General features: G+C 40.3%; 1 protein-coding gene across 7 annotated transcripts in view; it reads right to left on the bottom strand.

Annotated features, from left to right (window-relative positions):
* Nucleotides 1-1,168: 1,168 nt before the first annotated feature.
* Nucleotides 1,169-12,666, bottom strand: part of spry1 (sprouty homolog 1, antagonist of FGF signaling (Drosophila)) — a 14,274-nt gene continuing 2,776 nt past the window's right edge. For 3 of the 7 annotated variants that reach the window (XM_043674071.1, XM_043674066.1, XM_043674070.1), the window contains exon 2: nucleotides 1,169-4,010. In XM_043674071.1, the coding sequence (XP_043530006.1) occupies nucleotides 2,978-3,952 (975 nt within the window). In that variant the 5' untranslated portion in view covers nucleotides 3,953-4,010 and the 3' untranslated portion in view covers nucleotides 1,169-2,977. Of the gene's footprint in view, nucleotides 4,011-11,719; nucleotides 11,791-12,666 lie in introns of those variants that run through there. The other 4 variants (XM_043674068.1, XM_043674067.1, XM_043674072.1 and 1 more) reach the window with 2 other exon arrangements.

The following is a 12,666-nucleotide window of genomic DNA, read 5'->3' as shown; positions in this document are numbered from 1 at the left end:
CCATTTAATGCTTTACAATTGCTGATTTCAAGAAATTTGTAAGAGGAATTTCTATGTTCATGTCTTGCAAAAAAGTCACAAATGGGCCAATGGATCATAAGTTGATAAGCATAAGCCTTGACATTATTATTCATGGAGCGGAACACTGAGGATACACTCAGCATTACTCACCTTCATTGAAACAGAACAAATGGGAGGGAGAGAGGGCAGAGATGGGCAGAAAATGGCATCTGAATGACTTTAAAATTATAACAAAACTAGCTTCAAAAGTTTCTACATTAGACCTGAATCACTTCAGCTCTGCTGAGGAGTCGTGTAGACGTGAAACATTAGCTTGTTTTCTCTCCATGGAATCTGTCCGACCCACTGTGATCTCCAGCATTTTTTGTTTTCAGTTCGGAATTAAATCAATTTTGGTAACATCAACATTCCTTCAGAGATGTGAATGTCTACACAGGACAAATACAGTCATTGATGAAGGTCTTTAAGTGAATTGGAAAAATAGCCAACCAGCTGCACAGTCACTTACTGTGCAAGTTTAAGTTACTCTTGATTTACAGCATTATATTGTGCAAATCAACTAGTGATAATCCTGGTCTTAATGTGTTGGAGATCATCATTACTGCCTAGATTAAAATACATTTTTTATTCAAATCGGTCTTATTTATCAATTCTGGATAAAATACGCCAAATCCAAAGGAAATATTCTAACATCCCAAACCACTCTGTATTCTATTTCATGGAATTCCTGATCTAACAAGAAACTTCAAAAACAATCCAAACGCTCTGTGCTTATTGTTCGGTAGTACTAAATATAGTCAAAATTTACTTTCACTCAGACAAAGCAGCAGACTGGAGTCTGATATAATGCACCAACATTTTGCATTTGCCCACTGAGCGTTAGATGAAGGGTTTAATTCCACTTTTGTTGAAGAATGATTGAATCTACAGTGGTGTAAATAACTGAAAATCTGTTTTTTTTTTTAAATTGAATCAAAGCCCTTTAAATAACGGCTAATTTTTCAGAAGTTGGACTACGTTTCCTAAGTAATTCACGTCAAGCACTTGGGAATATTTGAGAAATGTAGCAAGGCATGATGGCATAACTCTACTTGGAACATTGCATTGGAATCTAAAATATGTAGAAAAGATTCAGACAACACAAGTATTTTCATTAATTTATATATTTCTGCCTTATATAGTTAACATATGCATTTTCTTTTGTGCCACCCTTAATTTTTCTCAGTAAGTAATGCTATTTGTTATATTCAGAAATGAGTAAAATTTCAGACAGCTTTTTGAAATAAATACCATAAAATAATAGAGCTTCACATAATAAATATTCTTTACAACAAAAGAAGTTTTGAGACATTTTAAAACACTTGTAATTCCTCAAAACTTTTTTTTTTTACATAAAATATATACATGATAAAGCCACTGTATGGCTCAATACAGAACTTATTGGGGCAAATTTAGGAAAATAAACCAGAATACTGTCTCATCAATTTTAGGTCAACTTGACATTTAATTATGGATGTCACAATAAAATACAAAGATATTTATCAAGAGCATTTTGCTAATACCTCTGATATCCAGTTATCACCTCAGAAAATATTGTTATTCTTCTGTATTAAACACCATTAAACTAAAAAATTAAAGGGGCATTCTGTACTCCTATATTAAAAAACACCCACTGGGGGTTAGGTTGAAATATAAAACCCAAGGCTGACCTATCTTGTGAAACAAAACTGTTTTACAATATGCTGAACATTGTTCAGAATACTATAAATTTGCTATTGTTTGGACAAGTGCAGAATTTTGAATTAAGATAAAACAAATTATATTCCTTTCTTTATAAAATAATATTACTCTTTCCTATTGTTTGATTAACTTGTTTAAACATAATAGTGTGAAGAACTTGAGGCATGCAGTATACTATAGATTTTGAAATCATACTCGCTCACTGTGTATCATCCAATGAACCAAGTTGTATACGTTAAAAACTTGGATCATATTCTTTTTTCTAACAGGTTGCCAGGTACTTATGCATTGTAACAGAGGGAAAAATTCCAAGGTCAGCTAAACGTTGTAAAACTATAAACTGAACCATTAACAGTTTCTCGACAAATAACAAACAATGGAAATCTTGTCAATTAATACAGCTAAACTAATGATGCCTGTCGCTAAAGTAGTTTGAGGTGGCCAGAATATGCACTCCCATTCAGAGTAAAGCACATTGAGTACAAAGCAAAGAACACAGCTTTATTCTCATATCTGCTTCATCCCTTAGTTAGGAAACAGGGAAATGCTTACCTGGATAATTTTGGGAGAATTTTGTGACAGCACAGAAACAAGTAACAAAAATTATAAAGAATGAGGAGACCCAATTAATCTATCACATTACTTTAAATGTCAGAGAGCATCTGGCTCTTTCAGAGTGGGTACTGTTTTGTGATAGCCACTCCAGTGCAGGCCATTGTATTGTGACCAATGCACCAGTGGTTTCCCTTAATTATCTTGTTGGTTTGCAATTGTATTGTAACATCCATACATTAAACAGATTAAAAACCCCCTCAGAATCTGGTTAGTTAGTTTAAATTACGCTAACTTGGTTGATGATTTTGTAAAGAATACCAGAATATTTTGTGCAACATGAAAAAAAATCTGTGGACAATAGGAATTAGCTAAGGGGGCTGCTTGCAGGTGAGAAAGCAATGGTTTACTCCTGTGAAGTGATGCAGATGTACCTTCACTTCTGGGGACCTGAAACATTCATGACCCTAAGCCTGACAGGCAGAACTGGAGCTGTGCCATGTTGACAGAGAGCATCCATCTCACGATTGTAGAATGGGTAAGATTAGAACAGTTGCTGCACTTTGACATCAAGTCTGAGGCTGAAGTGGAGAAACACACAGGCATGATTTCAAAATTAAAAAAAATGTAAAAAAAAAGCGTTAAAGATCTTGGCTGCCCCAGATCAAGAGGGTTTGTCCTCCCCTGGAGTGGGACAGCTCTTGAGTTTGCAATACACAGTATTTGAATTCTTGCATCGGCACCCAGGCCGGTTTACACGGTCATAGCACCCCTGGCAAAGTTTAACACAGCCCTTAGCTGGAAGGTAGCAGAGTAAACAGGGCAGAAACAAGGACATTAAACCCATGCACAAGAATCTGGAGCAGCAGTGTGAATGGGAGCAGGAGCAAGGATTATCAGCACAGGAGTCTTCGTCATCATTGGAGCAGTGGTAGAAGATTCCCTTTACTAGGCACATGCATGTACCGTACTCCACCATGCTCTCTGCCGAGCACAGGCACTGCCTGTTACAAGCCAAACGTGAAGGGAGGGTCCTCGGTGCTGTACACTCTCTGCACTTGCATTTCCCACATTGCTCACATATAAATCTATGCTTTGCCAGATCCTCCTTCCCTAAGCATTTCAGCTCATTGGTTGTGCAGAGAGACGGCTTAGGTTGTATTCTAACCATCCTGTCCGATCTGTGGTGGCTGGAGGTTGGCCGTGATGGTGGTGAACGTCCCAAAAGCCCTTGCTCAGATGACGCACTACTGTTGCTCCCTGAGCTAGCTGCACTACCCGTGCTAGTCGATCTGCTCAACACAGGCATCCTGGTCGAGGAGTGGTGACCAGCATGTGTGTGGTGAGTGGACCGATGCTCATAGTTATTATTCACATTGATCGGTATCACTTCGTGAGTCCTTTCATGCTTCTCATGCTGTTGTGAGAGTCTGCTGCTATTAATGCTATTAGCCTTCTTCGCAATGGCAGGGCCTTCTGTGTATTCATTGCTGGTCCTGATTGCTTTAATCTGATCGAGGGATAAAATGGCAGTGTGCTGCAGCTCCCGTTCATAGTCCAGTCTCTGCCTGCTGTCGAGAGGGGGTTGCTGGATTACCACCAATGAACCACCACCGCCATGCTGAATACGGGTCTCCATCTGCGGCGATCACAAATTCCAACATTCACCAGAGGCTTGGCATGCATCTGAAATTCTGCTAAAACAAGTGAAGAAGAAAAAGCGGTGTTAGAGTCACATTGTTACATTCAGCAATAACTTATGGGATCACAAGAATCCCAGGCTACGGCGAAAGAATAGATTCAGAAAGCACTTAACCGACTGGACCGCAGCCACAGCTCCCACAATGAAAACTGCATTTGGATTCACAAGACAGTCTTGCTGGCAACAAAAGTTATTTCTACTTTGAGCCAGATACTGATTAATAGTCTGTACACTCATTCAAACTCATTAGTTTGCAATGGGAAGGCTTTCCTATTTCTTGGTAAGATTGTCCAATCTGTCAGTAATGGGGTCAATCCAGTGCTTGTCAAATTCTGCAAACAACATGGTGCCACATGAAGGCAAAGTATATGGAGAGAAAGCTTTGAGGGAGGCAGGAAAATGTTTTTACTCTTATTATTACAGCACTTTTGGGTTTTGTGTATTAATGCGTATTTCATGTACTATAAATAAAATATACACACATTTGCACTAGGGGAAGACAGTGTAGGGGAAGTGCTAAAGTCACTAGAGTAGCCATCCAGAATCCCAGGTATATGTTCTGAGAACAATGTTTTGAGTCAGAATCCAATAAAAGTTTGGAGTAAAGAGCTAGCCTCATGGTGACCATGATTTCAACTATTGTAAAACGACACTGGCTTCATTAATTCCCCTTAAGGAAGGGAATCTGTCATCCTTACCTGATCTGGCCTACATATAGCTCTAGACCGACAGCAGTGTGGTTGACTCTTGACTGCTCTCTTAATCATCTGGGTGAGTTAAGAAACACTAAACAGCGAGTCATCACACAGTGCTTAAGGGAAGGATCGGTATTGTTGAAAAAAAAACACATTCTGATGAAGCTTTTCATCTTACAATCAGGACAATTTACGAGAAACTTTTTGGAAAACTAAACAGAGGGTGCAAAAGCAAGATGTGCCATTTTTGAGGAACATTCAAGTTCTCAACCACCAAATAACTACAAATGATAAGTATTGAAAAAGGCAAGGGAAACAGGCAAAAATGTGGTACAATATAGAGATAATGACTGAACAAAAACAAACTGCTGGCAAAACTAGATTTCAGGTTTGGCAGGATCTGTGGAAAGAGAGTACAGTTAATGCTACGTGTCCTGGTGATTCTTCATCAGGACTGATGACAGCTAAGTAAAAATGGTATTACACTGAAGACAAAGTTAAGGGAAGTTATAAATTATTGTAAGCTGGGAGAGACAAAAATGTTGAAACACCAAAGGTTTTTCCAGACATGGTTTGATGTGTGTGTGTTTGGGCAAATGTATTGTTTTTGGGGGATGGATGCACTGAACAAACACCAGAGAAAAATATGCATCCAAGATGAGCAGCATCTAGGGACTGCTCAAATAGGATACACAAATATGGATGAGATTTGAAGAGAGTTTGATGGAATACAGTGGATTACTGAAGATCAAGAACTACCATGTGAGGGAAGAAACATTTAGGATTGAAAGGAATCGTGAAGATTAGTTTTCATCAGTTTTCAAACAAAAGTATGGAATTTTTCAGGTCAACAGTTATAAAAATATCCAAAATTGTGAAATCCCTGGATGCTCACATTAATAATCTAGCTCATCTTGCATGTTATAAATGCTGCGCCTGTCATAGGTGCAATATGCACGCATCTCCAGACTCCACTTTTGGCAGGGGTGGAAACACCACTGAAATTTGTACTTTTTTTTGGAAAAAAATGCACAGGTCCCATTCTTTAGGTACTGCACTTGAGACTACAATATTTATATTGCAACAAACATCGATTTCCATTCTCAAATGAGCATAAAGCAACAACAGCAACACACTGGCACGGTTTACACTGGCTGGTACTTTTCACATTCACGGCCTGAGGGGTGATCGGGGGGAGTGGAACCATACACCCATTATAGGGCCTGTACAGTTTTCACCCCAAGGCAGTGAAAATTGCCAAGTCCTTATGGTGCAAGGAAAATCACTGCAGGTGAACATGGTCGTGAGTTTGTTAAAAATCAGACGACAAAGACTTGCTTAGGTCACAATTTTCAAATCTATCTGCCAGAGTGGCAACTAAACAGTTTTTTTTTCTAATTTTGCTTTGAAAAGACACTGGATAGTGAGAAACCAGTTAGGATAGCTTTCTGCCCCAGCAGTGTGGTACAGAGAGGAGTAACATTCCTGACAGGCAGCGTGCATATGAGTAGGAGTTGGTGACCAAAGAAAGGTGGCCCTGCTAACATAGGAAGACAAGCTCTAGAAAATGTTCTTCTTTGCTTAAATTCTCAAGAGTTCCACACAACAGGTCATTTCAATCTACTTCACCATACACTGCACAGGAGTTTTCACCACAGGAAGAATACAATTTGACATCTGCAATGGAAACGAATAACCATTCTTTTTGCTTTTTCTACCCCAACCCCGTCCTTTTGAACATTTTTACGAGATCTCCCACCTTCTCATTCCCTCTGCTTTCGAAAGAATCCTTTAAAACTTGTCCCTTATCGGAGCTCTCACTTTAATTTTGTTTTCCTCTCCTGATCAACAGCCAATATTTTTCCCCCAATGGAAGGCTTGGTGTCCAGGATTGGTTGGCTCAGTTGACTAGACAAAGGTTTCTAATGCAGAGTAATGCCGACAGGATGCGTTCAATTCCTGCACTGCAGAAGGATACCATAAAGGACCCGCCTTCGCAGCTTCTCCCATCACCTGAGACATGGTGACCCTCAAGTTAAACCATCACCAGTCGTCTCTCGCTAATCAGACAGCAACCCAATGGTCTGGTATGACTTTGGTTACTTAAGGAGCACTGTAGAAATACAGGTTGAAAATTACTTTAACATTTCCTTTGGCCCATTAGACCTTGTCCATGTAGGTGACAAACATCATCCTTTACCTGTTGACTTGGAAACCGAAGAAATGCAGGGTTTACCAGTGCGTTTGTACAATAGTTTACTTCTCCATTTGACCACGCAACTGAGAGCTAGCAACACCCAACCAATGAATCACAGGAATATCTACCCCAGATCCTGACACCACACCACAGTATTGGAGAATAAAAGCTTTTATAATTGAGAGTTATATCTTTTTCTCCCCAAGGATGTGCAGTATTACAGATTTTAACCTTGCCCAAGACAGGCATAACAAGACAATATTGCTGTCCAAAAGATTCAGTAGCCCGAGCTGTTGAAATTTGTTTTTAAATTCTAGGCTACCTCATAATAAAGGCACGTTCTTGCCAAGACCAGAACCATTATTGTATTTTCTTTCTTCCAACCTTTGCTCATACAGTGGGTGGAAGTTTACACAAGTGGCTCAGTGAAAGGAAAGGTCACCAGCACCAACTCCCACACTATACAGCTAATCACTCGCTGCTCTCAAACACAGTCACTTTTCAACAGGTATTTCACTGTTGAAAAATTAATAAAAAATAAATAGTTGCATAATAAAGATCAATAAAATTTAATAAATGAATATCATTAAGCAGCCCAAGTGACAAATGATTTAATGATTAGAGAAATAAATCACATTTAAATTTCTTAGATCATAAATTAAACCTTTCACAATTTTAAGAATGATTAGACATTCATAAGACACTTCCCTGATGTCTCAGCAAGTCTGACATTCAATCCCTGCTCTGTACAGTTAGCAGATTTCAGCAGTAATAAAGGCTTGGATTTCTGGGATACAAAAGGAGGAGACAGGAAAGAGAGAAAAGAGATCACATTTGATCAAAATCCATAGCCTTGTGATCCTCTCTTTACAACCACTGGTTCCTCGCTTTAATAATCTGTCAGCACTCATCTACATTTGTGAATGCCAGACAGGAGACAACCAACAGCTTATTAACATACAGTGAATGGGAGTGACTAGCACTTCAGCCTCTATCTCCAGGAAATGAAGGGCAAAGTAAAATACATACTGATACAAGTACAATGTTGAAAAGTGGTAGTATTAAGTTGTTCATCATCCACGGTCAATAAAGACCCCCTTCCCTACCACGAAATCATTTTAAATTGCAGATTACCCTCACAGCAGCTCAGTGAATCTGCTTCAACGCTGAATAATACAAACAAGCAGCAGTGTACATCCAACTAGATGGGATCTTTTAGAATTAAGGAAAGATCAAACAGGAGCATAAATTGCTGAGTGGCCTCAATTCCCTGCCCAGAAGATCATCACACTGGAAATCCCACTTGCCATATGCCTTGATTTCACCGACCTCCGTTGGCTGGGTTACTTACAACAATATAATCTTATCTGGAATGGGAGGGGCAAAAAGTTCAGTCTTTGCACAAGAGGTGGTTGTGCCTCAAATTATCAACGTTCCCAGCAGAGAATGTGCACAGAATCACATCGGCACTGGTTCTCCAAATGAACAATTTCCTTAGTTCTATTCTTCTCGGGGAGGCACGGTGGCTCAGTGGTTAGCACTGCTGCCTCACAGCACCAGGGACCCAGGTTCAATTCCAACCCCGGGCAACTGTCTGTGTGGAGTTTGCACATTCTCCCCGTGTCTGTGTGGGTTTCTCCCAGGTACTCTGATTTCCTCCCACAATCACAAAGATGTGCAGGTTAGGGTGAATTGGCCATGCTAAATTACCCATAGTGTTAGGTGCGTTAGTTAGGGGTAAACATAGGGTAGGGTAGGGGAATGGGTCTGGGTGGATTACTCTTCAGAGGGTCAGTGTGGTCTTGTTGGGCCAAAGGGCCCATTTCCATTCTGTAGGGAATCTAATCTAATCTAATCCACTTTGCAGACCTTGAATCTGCCTCCATCATGCTCTCAGCCAGTGTGTTCTAGACCTTAACTCCTCACTGCCTGAAAAGTTTTGCATGACATGTTTGGTTCTTTTACCCATGACTTTACATCAGCACACTCTCATTCTCCATCTTTTCACAGATGGGAACAGTTACTCCTCAGCTATTCTATCCAGGCCCCTCAGAGGAAACATTTTCTTTCTTAGATGTGAGAAACCGATGGAGAATAGGGCTACTGCACTAAGTTAAATTCTGAAGATAGAACATGTAATAGTGATACATAAACAACTGTTTTGTTGCTACATTTGAGTGTGAAAAATTGTAACTTATTGTCCTCAAAAGACTAAAAATTAGTCTAAATATGGCCAGAGGAGAAAATAATTGGGCTTATACTGACACTATAAAATCGTGCTGATTTTTTTTTAAATACAAGAAAAGTTTACTAATTATATACATTTTAAAAATAAAATAAACTTTAATCTTCAATTTTTATTTTAAAAAAAATGAAAAGTGGAGTTTGCAGCTGGGGGCTAACATATTAGTTTCTTATGCACAACACTGGCCAGAGGACAATAGCAGAAACAATGCTTACTGCCATCAGCCTTCAGTAAGTATCATGCCATCATCTTGGAGATAGTGAGAACAGCAGGCACTGGAGAGTCAGAGTGGATAAAGAGTGGAGCTGGAAAAAGCACAGCAGGCCAATCATCTCCCAGATGCTGTTTGACCTGCCCTGTTATGTCAGCTCTTCTCTTTATCCACTCATAGCATCATCTGCCTGCTTTCTCTCATAGTTGTTTTGAGCACAGAACTGTGAATTACAGCATCATATCCTTTTTAAAAAAATCATTCTAACGGCAATGTCAATAGAGATGACAAGGACAAATGCAGCACAATTAGTGACTTGCATACTTAATACATAACCGCTATTCCTACAAAGTAGCTATTGATTATATAAAGCCCTGCACCCAAACAACCTTGCTTCATTTCTCCCTCAAACTAAAGGTTGTTTCAAAAGTGTTTCTTTTTAAAACTGGAAAGATAAGACTATATAATATATTGTATTAAACAGAGGAGAGCAATGGGTTAAAACAATTTCTCTAACCAGAGCTGCCAGGATCTGCTGGATTTCCTGAAGCACCTGGTACTCTACTCCTGTGGCAGAAGATTACACCAAAAATGAAACACTGGAACTCGGTCAAAACAAAAACAGCAATAAACTGGGGAGACTACCACCATGTGGTATCCATAATGTGGTTTTAATTTGCAAGCTTCCACAGCATTGCGTAGTGCTAGGCTTATTTTTGTGCAAGACGCATTTTTGCCTCAAAATGCCACAAAAATGCAACCAACTCACACAGTTTTCCACACGTTATGGTATGGCTAATAAATACAAGACTGTCCTTAAAGTACTTGTACAAATATTACTGATTTGGAAAAAGCAGGAAAATTATTCATAACTTTAACAATGAAGTTTGGAAACTCTTCCCACCAGAACCATTAGGGTTTGATTTCACTTCAGAATAAAGAGCAGAGGCACAGTTAAAGGAATGAGAACTGGGATGTGCAAAATACCCCCAATTTCCAGTCAGAGCCCGGTTCTTAATTAGAGTGAAACATAACTATTTTCCTGTTTAAGCACCAATCTGACTAGATGATATCTGCTGTAAAAGCATGCTTTGCAAACTTGTGAAGCACCGAGTCTAAGAATGCAGTGTCTGCCTTTCTCGATAAGCAACAACATTAAGTGTGAGGTTGAAGCTAAATTTGGAGCTCTTGTGGTGTAGTGGTAATGTCCCCAACTCTGAACCAGGAGGCTCAGGTTCAAGACCACCTCCTCCAAAAGGTGTGTTACATCATCTCTGATCAGGTTGATCAGAAAATATCTGCAAGTGTTGCTGCTAGAAGATCCAGAATCAAGCGTGTTCGACCTGATTCCCAAACCCAAACAGCAGCACCTGAAGCATTACTTGCCACGACTGAACCTCACCCTGAAATGTCTAGAGCTTAAGCATATCCATTAAGGGATGTGGTAAATAATTTAAATATTAGGCTTTCAGTCCCTTAGGCAAGTAACCATTGAATAACTGGTGTAAGATAAATTGAGAGACAGACACAGACACACACAACATATTAAAGAGGTCACATTGGAGACAGAAAACTGAATTCAAAGCCCCAGCAAACTAAACAATTGCTATCTCTATAGATTTTAATTTTAAAAACAGGACATAATTCTCAAGTTAAAAAGTGATTTTTTTTCCATAATTATTGGCCCACTGAATGGGCTGCACCCTCTCAAGCCAAGTGATTCCAAAAATGCATATTCTTGCAATGTTAGTTATATAAAAAAAAACAGCAGGCATTCTCCCACTTTAGATCAAATGAGGACCTAGATAGAAAGTCTATCATACTATTTAAAATGAACTGGATTGATGGAACATTCATTCAACATTGAGCAGAAGCGAGTAGTTACAATATTTTTTTTTTTTACACAGTTTGAGTAGGAGTAATTGCCACGGTTCCTAGACATGTTCAACTAAAACAAAAATGGTGATTTCCTGATACCGGTCTGACACCTTAGCCAACAGAACATTGAAGTCTGAGCAAAACTGGGGCAAGAATGGGTAGTGGTGCGCAGTGAATTGTTCTTGCATGGATACAAAGGGCTAAATGGCCTCCTGCCATAATCATTCCACGGGAAGAATTATCCCATTATTACAGAGAGCGAAAAAACAAATCAAGTTTATTTTTCACAACTTTGTAGATATGTTTCAGTCATTTAATTGATAATTATCTATTACTTCATAGCCAAAGCCTATGATGTTTTATCACAATGCGATGTCAGGAAGTATATTTTAAAAATTTTCATTGTGGAGGAGTTAACTACAAATCCAACACACTTGCTTTGGTCACATAAGTATATATCTTACTCTTTGCAAATTACCATTTAAGTAAAAGGTGAAACTGCCGTGAATGACGGCCAGGTTTAGAAGTCAGATCCTCACCAGCAGAACATACTGTACTGCTGAACCCCTGTCAATGACCCATCGTGTGTGACTCAAATTCAAGGCGTCTCGCTGGAAACTACATCCGCAGGAGCCATTCGGCGCTGCACATTGGAACATGGCTCTCCACCACCAAGGTTTAACAAAACTATTCCGAGCTTTGGAACGCACAAAGAGACCTGCACGCTAGCACCTGCAAGTCACGGAAACTGTTTCGGTTCTTTTAAACAAACCCGGGGGAGAAGAATATCCAGTGATTTACAACTCGAGGTGCTGCCTGTCTGTGCTTGCAAGCTGGCAAGACAGCGACCGACTTGCAGGGGAGATGGGGAGTGAGGGGGGGGGGGGGGGGGGGGTCACAAACCCAGAGACTGACCCACTTTCCCCCGCCCCAGTGACTAGGGTCACCCAGATACGAACCTCAATGAACTGAAACCCTTGCAGTCGACCCCCCTGCCCGTCCCCAACAGCTCACACCATTCGTGACCTTGGCATTTGACTTTGGTCTCTGGCCTGTGCTGCCGGATTTATTTTTACCGAAGGCTTTGCAGGAGAGGGGGGCTCCCATGGCAATCTGCATTAACAAAAAAAAACAAGAAGCCACCGACTCTGAAAGGGGGGGGGCGCAATCAAGCCACGTTTTAGGGTTTACAAGTCCCTGTTCCTAGTCGATCCAACATGGGAAGTGACTAACAATTAAAGGGGGGGCAGTTCCTGGGGACGCCCCCCACGGAAAGGCAGCCCCCGTCTGCAGACACTGTCCCCGGGCGATGGGAATCACTCAAAACAAAAAAGGAGGCAAAGTCCCATACGCTGATTTCACACACAGCTAACCGGAGAGAGGGGGTGGCGCCGTGGGCTGGGGGGGGGGGGGGGGGGAAGAGAG

This window comes from Chiloscyllium plagiosum, chromosome 32, assembly GCF_004010195.1.
Source record: "Chiloscyllium plagiosum isolate BGI_BamShark_2017 chromosome 32, ASM401019v2, whole genome shotgun sequence".
NCBI lineage: Eukaryota > Metazoa > Chordata > Chondrichthyes > Orectolobiformes > Hemiscylliidae > Chiloscyllium > Chiloscyllium plagiosum.
This window is presented reverse-complemented; position numbering and strand designations above follow the sequence as displayed.